We start from the raw sequence: 21,268 nt of genomic DNA, 5'->3' as shown, positions 1-21,268 counted from the left end.
TTATACCTATTTTTCACGTCAACCTTGAAATATACACACAGCTATTGAAATACAAATTTCAAGTTACAAAATGAAAATTCTCAAGTTACTATATGCATTTATTCACAATATAAAATTAGATTTTTAAAAAATTATTCAAGTTTATTTCTTTAAGTTTTTATTCAATTTATTTAAACTAAAAAAAGTTTGGGGGGCTTCCCTGGGGGCACAGTGGTTGAGAATCTGCCTGCTAATGCAGGGGACACAGGTTCGAGCCCTGGTCTGGGAGGATCCCACATGCCGTGGAGCAACTGGGCCCGTGAACCACAACTGCTGAGCCTGCGTGTCTGGAGCCTGTGCTCCGCAACAAGAGAGGCCACGATAGTGAGAGGCCCGCGCACCGCGATGAAGAGTGGCCCCCACTTGCCGCAGCTAGAGAAAGCCCATGCACAGAAACGAAGACCCAACATAGCAATCAATCAATCAATCAATCAATCAATCTTTAAAAAAAAAAAAAAAGTTTGATGCTAAGTAATATTGGGTTGGCCATCTTACGGAAAAACCCAAACGAACTTTTTGGCCAACCCAATATTTATCTTTGATTTATTAATCTCATAAGAATTTTTCAAATTTAATGCTATAATTAATTTTATCTTTGACTTGCTAATCTCATAAGAATTTATCTCCATGCTAGAGCCACTTTCATGGAATATGATATGTTTAAAGCAGGTCTAAGTTTACTTTTATTTTATAATTACCATATCTCTGCTTGAAGTAGCAGTTTTTGTATCGTATTCGGTAACAAGTGATATAATTTGCATAAATTCCTATTTGTCATACAAGGTCATTCTCAAGGACTTCCTAAACTTTATTTTTTTAGTTTTTAAAAATTGCTTTTATTTCATCCATTTTTTTCAACATTCAGTTACCTCCACTGTGATCCCTTTTGACCTAAAATATATTGAAAATATATATGGGAAATACCTGAAATTTTAAAACCTTAAGATTACTCAGCAGGTCCTCCTTCAAGTTGCACAAGCAATGAAAGTAAACATGAAATTTTAGCAAAGAAGAAAAGAAATCTACACATCTAGGTATATAGTCAGAGAGTGATGGTCTGATATCAATCGTAAATATGCTGTGGATGATACTGAATCACTGTTCCTTAGGAGAACCACTCCATTTATTTCTCTTCTACTATATTTGTCCAGGTGGGGTAAAACCTTGTGCGTTAAACTGCTTGGCTGAAGGTTACAATTTCTACACTGAACGTGCCCCTGCGGTGATTGATGGGACTCAGTGCAATGCAGATTCACTGGATATCTGTATCAATGGAGAATGCAAGGTTGCTCAGATTATGAATTTCATTGCTTTTTGTTGGGGTTTTTGAGACTTTTGTCTTTTTTTTCTCAGATAGTAGCTCCTAATTAATACTATGCTAATTTTTAATAAAGAGAGCTGCATTTTAATTTAATTTTCAGTAAGGAAATACACATAGTTAAAGGTAGAATTATCCATTCACATTCAAGCACCATGCAAGTGTGATTTATTCTGGTGTTCTAGTTATGTTTATAGGGATTGCTAGAGCTATGAAAATATTTTGGAATTTAATTTCCATTATTCTTCTGTTCTGTTTACAAACAAGATGATAGCAAAGAGGGGGAATGAGGATTCAGCTCATTCATATGTCTACTGTGTGTTCTCAATGAAAGATCATTTGATATATTTCATAGCAAAATATTTCCTCAAAGTGTAAAACAGCTATGCTTTTCCCATTTTGTCTTCTTTTTAAGCATTTATAATGGTTTTTGCTATAGAATTACTCTTACCTTATTAATTCATTTACTTCAGAGAATTAACCAGACCAGTTGGGAATTGCAGGAGCAAATCCATGGTATTTTCCTAGACCTGTGTATGAATCTTATCATAAGAAATTAGCCACAAAAACCACTGTTTTCTTAACATTTTTCCTTGTCTGCTTTTGTTTGACCTTAAAGAGAAGCATAAAACTAAATGCCAGAAACTGAGAAAGATGAGATAAAAAACACTGTCTATTTTAATTAGTCTCATAATTTCTTGCAAGTTTCTGTCCTTCTGGTTAACTTGTCTCCAAATGTATCTGATGTTGCACTCTGTGTGTGTGTGTGTGTGTGTGTGTGTGTGTGTGTGTGTGTGTGTGTATTTACTTGAAGAAAAAGTTATTTCTGGAACGGTATAAAAATGTTTTTCAGATAACCAAGACCCAGGCACAGGTTATATTCAGACATTGCATGCCTGGTATCAATGGCTAAAAGTCAAATTACAAATTTAAGTGCCAAAATATGCCAAAAATATATGAAGGCCACATTTCTATGATTAAATACAAAATTGAAAGGTAGAATTTCAGCTTCTACAATAAAATTTCATGTTTACATCTCCTTTTTCTTTATGGTAATTTTATTCAGCTAATGGAAACAGGTATTCATTTTTAGAGATTTCCTCAGGCATGAATTCCACAACTAATCCTTGACACTAACACTAACAATTGGATATCCAAAAGAGCCAATGGTTTAAAAAGGGCAAACCATAATGCTCAGTCAAGACTCTTGTTGTTATAACCCTTGTTATGTAGGACCATATGCCATTTTTTCTTAGTTCTTGCATTTCTTAATTGAGGGTATAAGTAAGAGCCCATTGCCAACAAATTACAATATTTTAAGAATTGGAGCCTGGTATCTATAAATGAAGAAGAAGTCTAAGCTAGAAATATAGGTGTACATTCCTGGGGAATCAGAATTTTTTCCTTTAAACTTATGTGTTGAGAAGTGTTAGCTAGAATTACTTAGGGAATGAAGGTAAAAGTGGAAAGAGGAAAGTATTTCCTGTTTAGATTTCCTGTACTGGAAAAACACATAAATAAATAAGTTATATTCATTTGGTTAGTGGGTCCAAGAGTTCCTCCTCTTTTTGACACACTGATTATTCTTCTCCGTTTTCAGCATGTAGGTTGTGATAATATTTTGGGATCCGATGCTAGGGAAGATAGATGTCGAGTCTGTGGAGGGGATGGAAGCACATGTGATGCCATTGAAGGGTTCTTCAATGATTCGTTGCCCAGAGGAGGTGAGTGTGTAGAAAGAACTCTTCCTCACACCTCTGGTGTACTTGGAATAGCCAAAATATTTGATTTCCCCTCTTATTTTAAAAATTTCTTTATTCAGGCAGACAATGGTTTTTCCCCAAATTGCTTTCAGTCCTTTAAATATTAAATGTGGCTTCAGGTTAGATATTTTAAGGAAATATTATTCCATTTCTACTTGACTTCATTTAGCCACGTTTCTTTAAGATGGGAATTCCCGCAGAGCCTTGAAGTGGGGGCCATGTGTTGAGGGGAAAAAAAAAAATGAACCAATATTATATATCTTGAGACTTTAAAGATATCTTGAGATAATTTTAGAGGAAAAGAAAAATACTCTTAGATGTATTCATGAACCCAAAGGGGAATTTGCTCGTTATTCACAATTTTTAAAGTGCAAAAGAAAGCATGGAAGAATAAGGAAACTGTTATTACTGAATGCTTACTAAACACTCATTTTCTGACGAAAGCTCCAGATGCTGCTTATTACTGGCTGTCTTCTGTGTTCCAGGCTACATGGAAGTAGTGCAGATACCAAGAGGCTCTGTTCACATTGAAGTCAGAGAAGTTGCCATGTCAAAGAACTATATTGGTAAGTAGCATATTTTGCTAGATTTTAAAAATTAATGAGGAAAAGCACTGCAGTATCATGAAGGCAAAGACATACTGCTTTGAGGTAGAACACTTTCATGTTAAAAAGGAAGAAGTTCCACATGAAAGAACTAAACAAAAAAATTAGTATTTTATAGCTTACTCTTCACTGGGTTAGTTGATTTTTTTTTTTTTTCTTTATTTTTTGGCTGCGTTGGGTCTTCATTGCTGTGCACAGGCTTTCTCTAGTTGCAGCGAGCGGGGGCTATTCTTCGTTGTGGTACGCGGGCTTCTCATTGAGGTGGCTTCTCGTTGCAGAGCACGGGCTCTAGGCGCACGGACTTCAGTAGTTGCAGTGCGCAGGCTCAGTAGTTGCGGCACGCAGGCCCTAGAGCGCTTGGGCTTCAGTAGCCATTTCTATATACATTTTAGAATCAGCTTGTCAATTTCTACAAAAAGAGATTATTTGGAATCTATAGATCAATTTGGGGAGAATTGACATCTTAAAAATATTGTCTTCCAATACGTGAAAAGACTTACCTGTATATTTATTTAAGTCTTTACATTTGTTCAGTAATGCTTATTTTTCAATGTACGTATCTTGCACATATAGATTTTTAAAAAATCTATCACTAAATATTTCATGCTTTTTGATGTTATTGTAAATGATATTGATATTTTAATCTCATATTTGAATTGTCAGTTGTTATACAGCAATTGATTTGTTTTTGTATTGACCTCATGTCCTGTGACCTGGTTATACTCATATATTAGTTCTAATAGTTGCTTTGTACATTTCTTTGGATTTTCAACATAGATTATCATGTCATCCTTCAACAAAGGCAGTTTTACTTCTATCTTTCCAATATTTATGTCTTTTATATCTTTTTTCTTGCCTTATAATAGTGATCAGGACCTTCAGTTGAACAATGTTGAACAAAAGTGAGGAGACTGGACATCTTTTCATTGTTACTTATCTTAAAGGCAAAGAATTCAGTTTTTTGGGTTTTTTTTTAACCACTAAATATAATGTTAGCTAGAAGATTTATGTAGATGCCCTTTATCAGGTTGAGGAAGTTCCCTTCTGTTTCTAAGTTTGAGAGTTTTCTTCATGAATAGGTTTTGAGGTTTACTGCATGATCAAGTGTTATTTTTTTCCCTCCGTTTCCTGTTAATATAGTAAATGCTTTGATTGGTTTTCAAATGTTAAATCAATCTAGCATTCTTGGGATAAAAATCACTTTGTCATAAATTTATTATCCTTCCTATATATTGCTACAATTGATTTACTAATATTCTGTTAAGAATATTTGTTTGCATCTATGCTCATGTGGGATATTGGTCTGTAGTCTTTTCTTATAACATCTTTGTTGGTTTTTATATTAGGATAAACCTGTCCTCATAAAGTTGGTTGGGAAATATTCCTTTCTTCTCTATTTTCTGAAAAAGTCTGGGTAAAATTGGTATTATTTCTTAATGTTTGATAGAATTCAACTGTGAAGCCATCTGGGCTGGAGTTTTCTTTGTGGGAAGTTTTAATGAAAAATTCAGTTTCTGTAATAGGTATAAAGTTGTTGAATTCATTGGCATAATTTTGTGCATAATATTCCCTTATTCTGTTTGAATGCCTGTAGGATCTGTAGTGATGGCTCTTCTCTCATTCCTCACATTGGTGATTTATATCTTATTTTTCTTGATTGTTCTAGGGGCGTGTTTATTAACTTTATTGATCATTTCAAAGAACAACCTTTTGGTTTAAATGACTTTTCTATTATTTCTCCATTTTCCAGTACATCGATTCCCACTCTTCTCTTTATTTTTTCCTTTTTGCTATTCACTTTGTGTTTAATTTGTTATCTTCTCAAGATAGAAACTTAGATTATTGATCTTAAAAATCTTTTTTCTAATCTAAAATAGGCATTTTGCACTATAAATTTCCCTCTAAGCATTGCTTTAACTTCATCCCATATATTTGATATTGTTTTTTTCCAACACTCAATTTAAAATATTTTATTTACCATATGACACATGACTTAGAAGGTATTATTCAATTTCCAAATATTTGGGGGATTTTCTTAATTCCATTATGGACAGATAAGGTACTTTGTATGATTTTAGTTCTTTTGTTGAGGTTTGTTTTTACAGCCCAGAATATGGTCTCTCTTAATGAGTGTTCCATGTACACTTGAGAAGAATGTATATTATGGTAGTATTGGGTTTAGTATTCCATATATGTCAATTAGATTAAATTGGTTGATAGTTTTGTTCAAGTCTTCTACATTTTTATTTATTTTCTGCCTCCTTGTTTCAGCAAATATTGAAAGAATCATGTTGAAATCTCCAACTAGAATTGTGGATTTGTTTATTTCTCCCATTAGTTGTAAGGTTTTGCTTCACTTATTTTCAGAGTTTGTTATTAGGTGTATAGACATTTAAGATTGTTAGATTTTCTTGATGTATTGAGCATTTTATAATTATCATATGTTCCTCTTTATTTCTTTGTTTTTTTTTTGTTTTTTTTGTTTTTTTTGGCTGTGTTGGGTCTTCGTTTCTGTGCCAGGGCTTTCTCTAGTTGCGGTGAGCGGGGGCCACTCTTCATCGCGGTGCGTGGACCTCTCACTATCGCGGCCTCTCTTGTTGCGGAGCACAGGCTCCAGACGCACAGGCTCAGTAATTGTGGCTCACGGGCCCAGTTGCTCTGCGGCATGTGGGATTTTCCCAGACCAGGGCTTGAACCCGTGTCCCCTGTATTGGCAGGCGGATTCTCAACCACTGCACCACCAGGGAAGCCCCGTTCCTCTTTATTTCTGATGATATTCTTTGACCCTCGTCTATTTTGACTATTTACTAATCTAGCCACCCAGATTTCTTCTGATTAGTGCTTGCATAGTAAATTCTTTTCCATCCATCCACTTTTCACATGTAGGTGTTTCTGAACTTTAAATATGTTTCTTTTAGACAACATGTAGTTTGACTCTGATTTCCTGTTGTATCTAACCATCTTTGCTTTTTCAATTACAGTCTCTAAATGGGGGGCTTGCCAAACTTTTTCTGTAAAGGGACAGATGGTAAATATTTTCAGCTTTACAGGACATGAAGTTTCTATCTCAGCTATTCAGTTCTACTATTGTAGTGTGAAAGCAGATACAGATAATACATAAATAAATGGGTATGACTGTGTTACAATAAACTGTATTTACAAAACAGGTGGTGGGCCATAGTTTCTCAGCTCCATGTCTGGATCATTTATATTTAATGTAATTATTAAAATCATTGGGTTTAAGTCTACCATTGTGCTATTTTTCTATTTGTTCCATGTATTTTTCCCTTTATTCTCCTTTTATGTCTTCTTTTAGGTTTATCAAGTGTTTTATAGTATTCCATTTGGGCTCTACTAATGGCTTATTAGCTATACTTCTTTGTTCTATTTAATTAGTGGTTGCTCTAGAGTTTACAAAATGCATCTTTAATTTATCACAATATACCTTCAAATAATATTATACCGTTTATGTATAATGCAAGATGCTTATAACAGTTTATTTCCATTGTCTTCTTCCATGTTTTGTGCTAATTTTTAAAAACACATTTTACTTTTTCATATGTTATAAACCCTACAATACATTGTTATTATTTTTGTTTTAAAGAGTCAGTTATCTTTTTTAAAAATTTAAAAATAAGAAAAATTATTTTCTATTTACCTACATATTTATTGTATCTGGCATACTTTCTTTGTGTAGATCTGAGCATCCATCTGTATATATCTTCCAGTTTTTTCTCATTATATTTGTTTTCCTTTAAAATCCTTGAGTATATTTATAATAGCTGTTTGAGAGTTATTTTCTGCTAATTCCATAATTTCTGTCATTTCTGAGTCTGTTGCTTTTACTTGGCTTTCTTCATGGTTTGTACCACGTCTTCCCCTTTCTTGCCAGTTGTAGTAGTTTTTTATTGGATGTTGTACATTGTGAATATTTTTTTATTGAGAGTCTGGATTTTGTTGTTGTTGTTTTTTCCTTTAAAGAGTGTTAACTAACTTGTTGATGAGCTTGATATCTTTGAGGCTTGTATTTGAGTTTTGTTTAGGTGAGTCCAGAGTAGCCTTAATTCTAGAATTGCTCAGCCCTACTAAAAAGGCATGATTCTCTGCTGAATGCCCTAGTGGTTGAAACTCTCTGAATTCTTTCTCTAGAAATTTTTCTGCTTGTGGTTATCTAGTTTTTTGTTTTTGTTTCTGTTTGTTTGTTTTTTGGTGGTTTTTTTTGGCCTGGCTTCATGGAATTTTATCCTATGCATACATGGATTACTATTCAGCAGCAGATTCCCTCCTTTTACTCTAATTCTCTGGTTCTGCAAATTCCAGTTATCTTAGCCTTCCCAGTTTCTGATCTCTGTCTCCTTAACTCAGTGAGACCACCATCCTCTGCTTGGGTTCTCATGGTCTACACTGACAGAAAGTGCCTCCAGGCAGGAAGCTAGGGAGATTATATGGCTCACCTTGTGTTCCTTTTTGCCTGTGTCACAGTCCTGCACAGTCCTGGCCAATGTCTAAAAACAGCTGATTCATATATTTTGTGAGTTTTCTAGTTATTTATAATTGGAGGGCAAGTCCAATCCCAGTTATTTCCTCTGTAAAGAAGTGGAAATTCTGTTTATTTGATGTTTGATCCCTTGAGACAGATTTAGACTCTGCAGAGACCCTTATGAAATCTGGTTGAGTTCTTATTCCCCTTAAAATACCACCTCTTTTTCCTTAAATCTTTTAAAAATAAGACTATATCTAGGGCTTCCCTGGTGGCGCAGTGGTTGAGAGTCTGCCTGCCAATGCAGGGGACATGGGTTCGAGCCCTGGTCTGGGAAAATCCCACATGCCGCGGAGCAACTAGGCCCGTGAGCCACAGTTACTGAGCCTGCGCGTCTGGAGCCTGTGCTCCGCAACAAGAGAGGCTGCGATAATGAGAGGCCCGTGCACCGCGATGAAGAGTGGCCCCCACTTGCCACAACTAGAGAAAGCCCTCGCAAAGAAACGAAGACCCAACACAGCCATAAGTAAATAAATAAAATTAAAATTAAAAAAAAAAATTCATAAAAAAAAAAAGACTATATCTAGAATGCATCTTTAGGTAGAATACCAGTATCATCAGGCTCCTCCTTCCTTTATTTAGGAAGACTCCTTTATTTTTACACCATAATTTTAGATTCTCTTCTGCATCAGCAAGAATCAAAACAAAAGTAAGACATCAGATGTTTTCCCTTTGATAATTCTTTGTCCATAATGCCACATCCTCCTCCCTTAGCAAATTCTTATTCAGTCCTTCTTAAATGTTTGGTGTTTTTCTGAACTACGTTATGGTACCAGCAAAGGTGAGTTAGGATTCCTTAAGTGAGTAGATGGGAAAATGGAAAGTGAGAGCTTAAATTGAAGGAGAATTCAAAGCTGCTAGAGGTTTTGTTTTTATTTTTGTTTTTACTGTTTCATGTGATACAGGCTCAGATGTCCTTATATAACCAAGTAATTTTGATGTTTCAAATGAGACAGACTATTACTGTGAGAGTTGAAAATAAAAAATTTTAAATACAAGACAAATTTAAGACTAAATAATCCTTAAATTTGGTTAACATGTTCTTATCTCAAAAGATTAATTAGATTTATTTTTGACAATCAGATGAATTTTATAACATATGTGAAGTCAAGAAAGTACAGATATATTTGCCAGGCAGATGGGGGTGGGGGGAATGAAAATGGTCTATACTCTTAAGGACAAGTGGCAGAGGTCCAGAGAGTCAGAGACTCTCTGCATCCTGACCCTTTTAGTCCTTTGGGCCTGCTTGTTTATCTGGCCTGATAAAGTTTTTGAAGAAGCTAGCATACTAACAAAAAAATTAAACTGACGTGTTTGTCACTGTCAAAGCATGATAATCATTATCAAAATTATCACTCATTTATTTATAGAAGTTTTTGTATAGTAGTGCTAATAACCCTTTTTCTATCACGTTTTTAAACTTTTTTATATGTTTTTTCCTATAGAGGTTTAAAAAATTATGCATGCATATCTACTAATCTTTTTCTTTATACTTTCTGAGGTTTTGGTCATGCTTAGAAAAGCTTTTCAATACCCCAATATTATTATTATTATTTTTTAATTATTTATTTATTTATTTATTTATTTATTTATGGCTGTGTTGGGTCTTCGTTTCTGTGCGAGGGCTCTCTCTAGTTGTCGCAAGTGGGGGCCACTCTTCATCGCGGTGCGCGGGCCTCTCACTATCGCGGCCTCTCTTGCTGCGGAGCACAGGCTCCAGACGCGCAGGCTCAGTAGTTGTGGCTCACGGGCCTAGTTGCTCCGCGGCATGTGGGATCTTCCCAGACCAGGGCTCGAACCCGTGTCCCCTGCATTGGCAGGCAGATTCTCAACCACTGCGCCACCAGGGAAGCCCCCCAATATTATTTTTTAAAAAGTACTCTTACATTTTCTCCTACCACTTTATGATTTAACTATGTTTACGTTTAAATATTTACCCATCTGGCATTTATTCTTTTCTCTCTTTTTTTTAAACTTTGTTTTTATTGAGGTAAGATTCAAATAACATAGAATTCAAACATTTTTAAAGTGAACAGCGTACTGGTATTTAGTACATTCCAAAATATTTTCATCACCCCAAAAGGAACCCGGTGTCCATTAAGCAGTTACTTCCCATTCCCTAGCCCCTGGCAACCACCAACCTGCTGTTTGTCCCTATAGATTTACCTTTTCTAGATATTTCTTATGAATAGATGCATAAAATATGTGACCTTTTATGTCTAGCCTCTTCCACTCAGTGTAATTTTTTTTTAGTCTCATCCTCATTGAAGCATGTATCTTCATTCTTTTTTATGGCTGAATGTTATTCCATTGTATTGTATATACCCCAATTTGTTTATCCAGTCATCCATTGATGGACATGTGGTTGTTTCTACCTTTGGCTATTGGGAATAGTGCTACTATGAGCATGTATGTACATACATTTGTTTGAGTACCTATTTTCACTTCTTTTGGATATATACCTAGGAATGGAGTTGTGGTATCTATTCTTATATAAAGAATGAGACAAATTCAGCACTTTTTTTTTTTTTTTTTTTTTGGCCAAAAAGCTAGTCTTTTGTCTTAGTTCCATTTCTTGTTATCTTTCCTTTACTAATTTAGGATGCTTCCTTTGTTATATATTAATTCCCATATATACTTTTGTTTATTTCTTAACTGTCCATTTTTTTGTATTGTTCTGTCCATCTGTGTGCCATACCACAGGTTGTTCCCACCCCATATTTGTATAATTACCGTTTTAATATTTGGACAGGAAAATCTGCTCCCTAACCCCACCTCCATCCCCAGTTATTCCTTTAGTCATAATTTCCCTTGGTAGTTCCACATTTTTATTCCTATAGATAAGCCTTTCATTCCTTTCTATCAATAACATTATAAATACTTAATATCTTCTTGACATTCACATGGAAAATTACTATTTTAATTTGTGCTTAAGAAAATGGTCAAGAATCCCATCTCTACATCCAGCACAGCAACAGTACCCTTGGTTGAGTTTGCAACAGACTACTATCATCCAAAAAGATCTATCTAGTTTCTATAGGGGCCACACAAGTGAAGTAAATAGGTATATGGTAGAGACCACCACCCCTGCACACTTTAAGACCTTATGGGTAGCATTCACCTCTGGCAATCCACACTCCCACCGCCCCCACTCCAAGATGCAATATTGTTTGTAGTTTACTGTTTTAGCTGGGGGAAGGAGAAAAGTTTCAGAGACTTCAACCTGGTCTTCCCCACTGGGATAGGTGTTATTTTACAGATCAAGAGATAAACGTGAAGGTTATGCCAGCTACCAAGTATACTGTTTCCATTTTAAATTCACGTCTGAGAGAAATGACCACTGACTGGATTCATGGACTCAGTGGACACTCTGTGAGCTAGACCTGGTTCAAAATTCCTTTTATTACTTTACTTCTACGTGCCCTTATCCTAAACAAGGGGCATCATTTGCCACTTCAGGTCAACTCAGTCCCTGTGCCCAACAGTCCTCAATATATTTGGATTTTCCCTTTCCCTGCTGGTAATGGCTTTTATGTCCTTTGAGGAAAGATGAGGAAAAATTACCACTGAGTGCTGTGGTGTTGTGATGTTGTAGGATCCTATCTCCTCGTCACCCAGCCTCTGCTTAAGCTCAGTGGGTCTGGATCAGAAAAGTGCCCATCTCTTGGGCCCCTTGGAAGACTGTATTCTGTTAAATATCTCCATGACTGCTCCTGACTGCCATGCTAATTTGTTACTGTTTGTGATAACTGTGCCCACCTCCATTCTAATGGTTACGCCATGCCTCCTGGCCTCTAGTATGTTGGGATCATCCCTATTGCTGTCTGTGAGCCCAGTTCTGTAATGACAGTTCCAAGCTTAAAGAGAAGAGCATCTCAGTGATGCTGGTGCCTGTCTCACCAGCACATTCTTTTTTTTTTTTTTAATTAATTAATTAATTTATTTATTTATTTATTTTTGGCTGTGTTGGGTGTTCGTTGCTGTGCGCTGGCTTTCTCTAGTTGCGGTGAGCAGGGGCTACTCTTCATTGCAGTGCGGGGCCAATTCTAATATGCTATTAGATTGCTATAATATGTTATTAGATACATATCTGGAGCGCAGGCTCAGCAGTTGTGGCACACGGGCTTAGTTGCTCCGCGGCATGTGGGATCTTCCCGGGCTGGGGCTCAGGCCTGTGTCCCTTGCATTGGCAGGCAGATTCTTGACCACTGCGCTACCAAGGAAGCCCCAGCACAATATTGTTCTAATAAATGGAAGGTCTTTCAGGCCCTTGTGTAGAATATAGTCAGCTGATAGGGTTTTTGCCTTATGTACTATATCCACTTTTGAATGTCCACTTCTGTGAACTTTTGATCCCTTCCTCTTCTCCCTGCTTCCACCTCCTGCTGATAAATGAATGCTACCAGGCCCTGCAGCACCACAGTGCTCTCCACAACCATTTGGGAATTTTTATTGAAAGTCACTGAATCTATAGCTTAATACAGGCAAAACTGAGTCTTTACAAGAACAGGTTATTTCTCTCCACTTGTTTAGATCATCCTTGATGATTTTTATTAAAATTTCATAATTTACTCCACTAAGAGTTTGCCTGCCTTTTGATAGAATTATTCCTAAGTATTTTTATATTTTACGTTGCCACTGAGAATGTCCTCATTCAAAACTGCTTTATAACTGCTCTTCCTGATGTAGTAATACAACTGACTTTCATATATTGATTTTTATATCAAAACTTGCCAAACTTCCTTATTAAATGTCTTATTTTTCTATAATTTCTTTTAGATTTTTTACATTAAGATGAAAATTATATCATCTGCAAAAAAAAAAAAAAAAATGAGTCTTTTGGCTCTTCTTTTCCTTCCTTATTGCCTTTATTTCTTTTTTTCCTACTCTGTTACACTAGCTAGATCCCACAGTCAATGGTTGAATAGAAGTGATGGTAACAGGCATCCTTAACTTTTTCCTGATCTTAAAGAAAATGCCTTCAACATTACATCTTTAGGTTTGATGTTTACTATACATTTTTGTTTGAGTGTTTTTGTTTGCCTTTTATAAAATTAATGAAGTTCATGCTTTCCTAGTTTACTAAAATTTCTTTTAAATCATATATGAATATTGAACTTTTAAAAATGCTTTTTCTGCATCTATTAAGGTAATCATCTGCCTTTCTTCCTTTAATAATATGAAAAAGTATATTAATTGATTTTCTATTATTAAACCAGCATTGCAATCCTAGGATAAGCTTACCTTACTTCTGATGTGTTAACTTCTATATTACTTTATGCCAATTGCTAATATTTTATTTAATTACTTACATTTTGCATGTTTGTTCAAGAGTGCTGTTGTTGCATAATTTTGATTTATTTGACTGGCCAGGTTTGAACATGAAAATGCTGGACTCATAAAATGAGATTGGACGTATTCTCTTTCTCTATCCTCTTGGAAGAATTTTCTGAAACACTGAAATTATTTTTTCCTTGAATGTGTGGTAGAACTACTCTGTACAAAGTTGTCTGAGTCTGATGTTTTCTTGTGGGAAAATTTTTATTGACTTTGAATCATCTGCATTTTTTGGTATTTTCTGAGACACTAATTCACTGGCAGGTGAATCACAGTACTTCTACTTTACCAAATTATATAGCATCATTATCTATGAGAAAGAATGTACTTACTGAATTTCTACCATCAGTGGCTGGAGATTACCAAATATTTCTGTTTCTGTGGTAGAATTCCTGGCACCTCATTAGAAATCACTTCACAATGTATATCTGAGTAACAGAAAATAAATTGTTGGTGTTGTCTGTAAAAAAAAAAAAAAGATTCCCATCTCTAAATGGAAATAGATATTCATTGTACACGTCAGTGCAATTATTAATGAGTGACATTGTGGTAAATGAAGTTTCACATTTTTAGGTAGACAGTGATTTTTTTTTTTCTTTTTTTTTAGCTTTAAAATCTGAAGGGGATGATTACTATATTAATGGTGCCTGGACTATTGACTGGCCTAGGAAGTTTGATGTTGCTGGGACAGCTTTTCACTATAAGAGGCCAACCGATGAACCAGAATCCTTAGAAGCTTTAGGTCCCACCTCAGAAAATCTCATTGTCATGGTAAATATGCCTTTGTCGCTTCATTTCTAATCTTTGTAATCTGCCCTGTGAAGTAGGAAGGGGCAGGCTTTATCATCTGAAATTAAAGTGGTGAAATTAAAGTAAATAAAGGTAAAATGGTATGCCCAATGGTGTAAAAGTCTGTGTAAAGTTAAGACCATAGTGCTCTTTCCATATGACTGGTCTTTTCAATGCCTGCTTGAATAATATTTTTATAACCAAATAAGGCAACTGAGAGAAATGGCTCCAAATTACCCATGAAAACAGAAGTAGAAAATTCAATATAACTGCATGTGTTCTAAAAGTTGTCTTAAATTTCCCTTAAGACTTACATTGTGACATTTTCTTCTTCAAAAGAAATAATAAATATCTGAATAAAGGCTCATTGTATTTTAATTATCTTCACCAGTTGTTTTCAATGTCAGGTTCTGCTTCAGGAACAGAATTTGGGAATTAGGTATAAATTCAACGTTCCCATCACCCGGACGGGCAGTGGAGACAATGAAGTTGGCTTTACATGGAATCATCAGCCTTGGTCAGAATGCTCAGCTACTTGTGCTGGAGGTAAGACACCCACTAGGCAGCCCACCCAGAGGGCAGGATGGAAAGCAAAACATTCTGAGCTATGCTTTGTGTTTGCTAAAGAAGCTAATTGGAAATATTTCTTGCAGGTTTGCTTCAAGCTGTAATTTAGCAAAAGAAACTTTGCTTTAATTATATTATATTCCGTTTGTTTTTAACCTCATGTAATTTGTACAGATTTGTTGGTAAAATACATCTTGGCACAATGAGTGTCTCTGCTGGTGCTTCTCCCAAGACTATCTTGAAGGTGGGCTGTTTGCTTTTCGTGAACACATTCTTGGTAAAGAACATCAAGAGTTTTAAATAAGAAAATGAGCAAGAATCAGACGGCACAGATGTAACGTCTTGTAATGGGGGATGAGAATGTATGTCTGTGTGCTTGTGTGTTTGTGTTTGTGTGCTTGTATGTTTCCCACAATCCTATTCAAACTCCCTTCTGCAGCCATCCAAGTTAAGGGGCTATATACTGGGATACTACAATAATTACTGGTGTCTGGGTCTCTGGGTTAATGGTGTTTGCAGACCCCATGATAGTCCCTCAGAGAGGTAGCTGCTAGGCGGTGGTTGGTGATGTGTTGGTTGTCCCATGTGCGTTTTTCATGGGTGCCTTTTCCCCACAATTTACTCTATTCCTAATCCTCCTCCCTCTAGTGGCCACCAATGCAATTCTTTACCTCTGGCTGGGAGAGCAGGACAGTTGGCTTCCTTCAAAGCCAACACCCTTGCTGCTGCATGGACTGGTGAGTAGAAGTGCTGTGCAAGCAGCATCTTCCTTCTCTCTGGAGACTAAATGCATCGCCTCCACCGTACACCTTGGTCCCAATAGGCAAGGAGACAAAACCTATCCCTCAGGCCTGTGCTGGACTAGAGCACCTCACCATTCCGAAAGCAAAGATTCAATTTTGAATAGTGATATTTAGAATGGGAGAGATGGAACTAAAGTGAATCATCCCATTTTACCCCATATTCCAATGTATGACCTATTTTTCCTTTCTGAACCTCTCAGAAACACATGATTTACATGGACTTCATCCTATCTTGTCCTGTACTCACTGACTCTCTAAACACTTCTGATTCTCAAAGCTTGAATCAGAGAAATTATTTTCACAGAAGTGAATAATCACAATAATACATTCAGTAATTTTAGACTCATACAAAATTAAATCATGGATAATCTCCAACTCCAACTTAAGTAGTAAACACTATGCAAAAAAAAGCAAATGAACAATAATAATGTTTTCCTCCTGTGTGAAGTGTCATGAAACATGGTTATGTGTAATCTGTGGCATATTTAAAAAGATCTCTAATTCCCATCCGTTCTATGTATGAAATGGCTGGTGATTTATAAAGTTTTAAAAACTATAGGGCTTTACTATTTCTTTTAACAAAATAAAGGATATTTGAAATTAATTGTTCAAGTGAATGCCATTATATTATATTATAGTGGCATTTATATATATATATATATATACATATATATATATTTCTTTGTTCCAATTAAATTCCTTTTTATTTAATCTATAAATTAACTTTCCCCTTTTCACATACCAAAAAGAAGTCTTCATGATAACAGTAAATACATAATTCAGGCCCTGAGGTAAGGTGGGATAAACTTATTAAAGAAGAGTCAAAATAATTTAAAGTTCAGGAAATCTACTGAAGTAGTCTAAATGTCGAGGTTGATTAGCTTGGAGAAGAGAAGGCTGAGGGAAAGTATATTATGATAGTATCTTCAAGTATGTGACAGAATGTTGACTGGGAGGTTCTTAGTGCCTGTTCATCTTTGTACTGAAAATTGCTATATTTGGGGATGGTTTAGATACAGTCTTGTCTGAGGCCAAGGAGGGATTAAGTGAATTCTCAATGTTCCTTCTAACTCTATTCTTTTGTTCAGAAAGGAGATAGTGCAACAAAAAAGGGGTGGGGGAGAAGGCCAAGAGAACTGAATTTAGAAGAAAAACTATGATTTTATTAAAGTAAGGAAGTATGAAAAATCTGAATGTGCATTATTCTTTTCCATAACACTTGTATTGAGAAATCATAATAGAAGAGTGATTTCTTGTGATGGGGCATAAAACAAAAGAAAAACAAGGAGGAAGCAAAGCCCCTGGAAAGAGAATTTTCTCTTTATTTTTTATACTTCTTTCTTCTCTTCTGGAGCTACCAATCCTAGATATTTGAGGTGGTTCTGGGAACTGTAATTCTGCTCAATTGTGAGTGAAAAGCCTTTATAAGGCCATTGCCTTGTTTGGAAGAGAGATATACAGTGTTTGAAAATCAGCAGGCATAGTGTGATGAGCTGCATTTCTTGGTAAGTGGTTCTCAAAGTGCGGTCCCCGAACCAGCAGCATCAATGTCACCTGTGAATTTATTAGAATGCAAATTTTGGGGCCCCATCTCAGACCTACTGAATAGAGTCTCTCTTTGTGGGGCCCCAAAATCTATGTTTTAACAAGTTCTCCAAGTGATTCTGATGCTTGCTCAAGTTTGAGTACCACTGGTCTTGGTTGACAGAGAAACTGAAACAGCACTCTAGACACATAGAATCCACGTCCTCATCACTGGAGTCTATGCATCTTTCTAGACCCATTTTGTATCTAAAACAATGTCTGGAACATACTAGGAACTCAATAAATGCTTACAGATAAGTGAATGAACAAAAGGAATTAATTATTTTGGCAATTATATATTTGTGTTATTCTTTCCAGTGTGGGAAATGAGAGTTTAGAATTGTTATTTTTCTTGTAAGGTGGGGCAAAGCAATTGCCAGGGAAAGATAGTATAATTTTGATTGTATTCTTTTGTTTACTTTGAATAGGTTGGAAATATTTCCTAGAATATAGAGTACAGATATCAATTATTGGAGTTATTCTTCCTACACATACCCCCACTTTTAACCCCAGGTTCTTTAAATACAGGAGGTTTAGGATTGAGGAAAGGAAAATCCCTTAGGACTCAGGAATCTTGATCAAAGAGAGAGCCAGAGTCATCTGCTCAGTAATGGTAAATGGAACTTCATCTGTAGTTAGGGAATCTTTCAGGAAAAAGTCACTTCTTCTCAGTTTTCACTCAGAAACTAAGGATGAATACTAACGTGTGTTCTTAATTGGGATACTCCACTCTCATCTTTCCAAAGTGGTGCTAGGTATCTTGAGACTGCCAGAACTTTTTAAAATGGAAAAAGAGGGAACAAGAAAGATCTCAAAGAACTTTCTATCGCAGTCTCACAAGACTGTTCAATGTTCTCACGACCTTTGGACTTTGAGTTTGGGAGCAATGTTGATATTTTCTCTTACGAGATCTTTTAAGATAAGAAGTTTTGAGATTGTTTTTCTGTTGCTTAGCAGACCCAGTGACAAATCTAAGACTGCAGGAAGCACTGCTAGTGATTCAGTCCAAGAAATGGTCTTTTCTCTGAGTCAGTGCTGACACACTTCCGTAGCCTGAATAAGAACATTGAGATGCTGTGGAGTGTTGTCTTCAGGATAAATGTGATTTTTAAGATACAGTTATGACTTTTCCTTTGAGAGAATTAAAACTTGACTATTTTCTGAACCATTGTTACTCCCACTAGAGTTTTGTTTCTATACTCTGTAATTAATCTGACTCCTAAATTTATATACTACTGTTGTATTCGTGATTAATGTGTTGATTGATAAAGCTTGGCTAGGTAGTGAGAACTGTACTATTTTAAAATACAAAGCTTTAGGAGTTTTTTTAAGTAGTAATTTATGCCGATATGCCTTTGCACTGTGACTTTTAAAGATTGAAAAAATAATGTATATTCATCTTTTGATTTTAGTTATATATACTCTCTTTTTAGTGATGTTTGGCTAGATGTGTGGTTTTCAAGTTGTAGTGTGCATCAGAATCACCTGGAGGGCTTGTTCAAACAAGATTGCTACGTTCTGCCTCCAGTTTCTGATTCGGTAGGTCTGGGGCAGACTCCAAGAATTTGCATTTCTAAGAAATTTCCAAGTGATGCTGGTGATACTGGTTCAGCAACCATACTTCAAGAAACATTGGGCTAGATACTTAGATTTCATAAAATAAATGTCTATTAAAACAAAGTGACATATCCTTTAGGTAATAATCCATATTACAGTTATAATCACATTACACCTAGTGTTGTTAATGATAAATGGTTCTAGCTCAGCTATGTAATGACAAATAAAACTTTACAGTTTATGAAACATCTTTTGGTGCCATGTTTCATTTGCTCATTCTCAGTAGCACCATGAGATAGGCACTGCTGTTGTTATTCCTGTTTTACAGATAATACTCAAGTGAAGTAACGCTGAAATCAAGACTTAGAAGTCTAGTGATTTTTTTTTTTAATGTAGCATTTTCTCTTGTAATAAAAATGGTCCTTTACCTTGAAGAGAGCTTTTTCATCAGTTGACATCATCAATAGAGCAACATGATATATTCCCCACTCAAGAATTTCTCCCTTACTAGCTTGAAATTTCATTTTTTCAAATGCTTTCCCTAAAGCAATGATTCTCAGTTTTGGCTGCACATTGGAATCACCTGGGGAACTTTAAACAATTTTGACGCTTGGGCCTGCCCCCAGAGATTCCGATTTAATTGCTTGGGGGTATGGCCTGGGCATCAGATTTTTAAAAGGTCCCTAGGTAATTCTAATGTGTAGCCACGGTTGAGAAGTACTGCCTTTGAGGCTAATTGAAGGTTTATTTAGTATTCAAATAATTTACATTCAGATGCAAATACCTCTGGGAGCATTACTAACTCACATCTCTGTTATTAGTTGGCTACTAGTTGAATGCAAAGGTTAATGGGATTTAGGTATAAGCATCTGGGGTGGGAAAGTAGCTAGGGACATCAGAGAAGGGAATGAAAAAAGTGGTAGAATACCAATTAATTTCATAATTTTGTTCAGTGTGACCATTGGCCTTGGACATGCCTTTAGAAAGCTTTTTTGTAGTTTAGTTTATTTACATGCTTTCTTCTTTACCTGATGGATCATTTATAAGCAGCTAATTAATGCTTTCAAAACTGACTGAAATTGTGCTAAATATCGTTTCTTGGCCTTTTGGCTAAGATCAAGTGCAATTGTGCTAAACAGATTTTCCAAAATTCTTTCTTCTCATTTCAAGTTTCTGTGGTACTTAGGGAGCTAAAATGAATAAGTGGTTATGTACTTAACCAACTTTAATTTAGACTCACAAGTCAGAATATGAGGCCCCTGTTTTAACTCAACATTTGTGAAAACTGATAACAAACTTTTTTTCTCTTTGTGACTTATAGTTGTAATCAGAGAAGGCCTTTTATTGTTTTAGGAAATTGTTGTTTTTGTTAGGGAATGAATTTTTGCAAAATGCAGCAGTATTCATGATAATTTCCTCCCCTATCTTTCTGGATGTGCTCTCATTTCCCACTATTCAAACCATTCCCCTTCCACCCCCACCCTACTCCCCGCCCCCCCGCAACTCCGCCTATTTAATACAACCCTTAGGCTTTAAAGCAAAACTTCCAAAACCAATTAACTGAGAGTTGATGCTGTACTGTTGTACCTGTTCTGTTAGGAAAGAAACCTTAAGGATCCTTTAGTTGTGCAAAGAAAGGTCAGAAATACATATGTATTTTCATGTATTAGTTTTACATTTATACTGTAAATATACAGTCTTTGTCCTGCAATCAGTTCTACTGACACTTCTGATTGTTTTTTGAACAATCTTCAAATTGTTTTTTCTAGGCTTTTCTTTCTCTTTGTGTTGAAGTCCAAAAAATTGCATACCAATTTGGTCAGGTTTCTGCTGACAAAGGCATCTCTCTGCTAAACATTCATTGCTTAGCAGCTCAGGGGAAAAAAAAAGATAAGCTAAAGCTATGCTTAGATGGAGGACTGGGAGGGGGAGACAGGTTTATTTTTAGAGGCAATTTTCATTTTGTTTGAAGATCAAAGAGCACAGATTTTTCTTACTTATACAATGGAGTGTTTCAGGAATGTTTCTGATCAACTGTCTTTGACCATTTAGAATGTTATCATTACTTTTTCTTTTACATTTACATAGCCTAATTAATTTTTATTGTGTGTTTGACGTTCAAATTTTATATAGATGCTTGTTTTATTTGTTATTCTTTTTCTTCCCTGGATGGCATCTTAAGCCTAGTGTGTTGTGTGTGTGTGTGTGTGTGTGTGTGTGTGTGTGTGTATAGCATATAAATTTTAAAAAGATTTTCTATGTTTTTCCTCTTTTTAACTAGGGCAAATTCTTTTTATTTTACTTTTTGTGGTTTCACCTGGCTCACCTGGATTCTTATACATATTGAAACTGGTTTCTACTCTTTA

The 21,268-nt window shown here is 35.7% G+C and overlaps 1 protein-coding gene across 12 annotated transcripts in view; it reads left to right on the top strand.

Moving 5' to 3' along the window:
* ADAMTS6 (ADAM metallopeptidase with thrombospondin type 1 motif 6) overlaps positions 1-21,268 on the top strand; it is a 274,672-nt gene that overhangs the window by 202,751 nt on the left and 50,653 nt on the right. For 9 of the 12 annotated variants that reach the window (XR_014242107.1, XR_014242108.1, XM_082383163.1 and 6 more), the window contains 6 exons: positions 1,191-1,324; positions 2,958-3,081; positions 3,606-3,686; positions 14,210-14,373; positions 14,799-14,937; positions 15,607-15,695. Coding sequence is in view for 10 of the 12 variants with exons in the window: in XM_082383163.1 (XP_082239289.1) it covers positions 1,191-1,324; positions 2,958-3,081; positions 3,606-3,686; positions 14,210-14,373; positions 14,799-14,937; positions 15,607-15,695 (731 nt within the window). In the remaining 2 variants the exon portion in view is untranslated. The remainder of the gene's footprint in view (positions 1-1,190; positions 1,325-2,957; positions 3,082-3,605; positions 3,687-14,209; positions 14,374-14,798; positions 14,938-15,606; positions 15,696-21,268) is intronic. The other 3 variants (XM_082383167.1, XM_082383165.1, XM_082383164.1) reach the window with 1 other exon arrangement.

The sequence above is a fragment of the Balaenoptera borealis genome, assembly GCF_965194805.1.
Source record: "Balaenoptera borealis genome assembly, chromosome: 2".
Taxonomy (NCBI): Eukaryota; Metazoa; Chordata; class Mammalia; order Artiodactyla; family Balaenopteridae; genus Balaenoptera; species Balaenoptera borealis.
The sequence above is the reverse complement of the archived record's forward strand: the minus strand, read 5'-3'. Positions and strand labels throughout refer to the sequence as shown.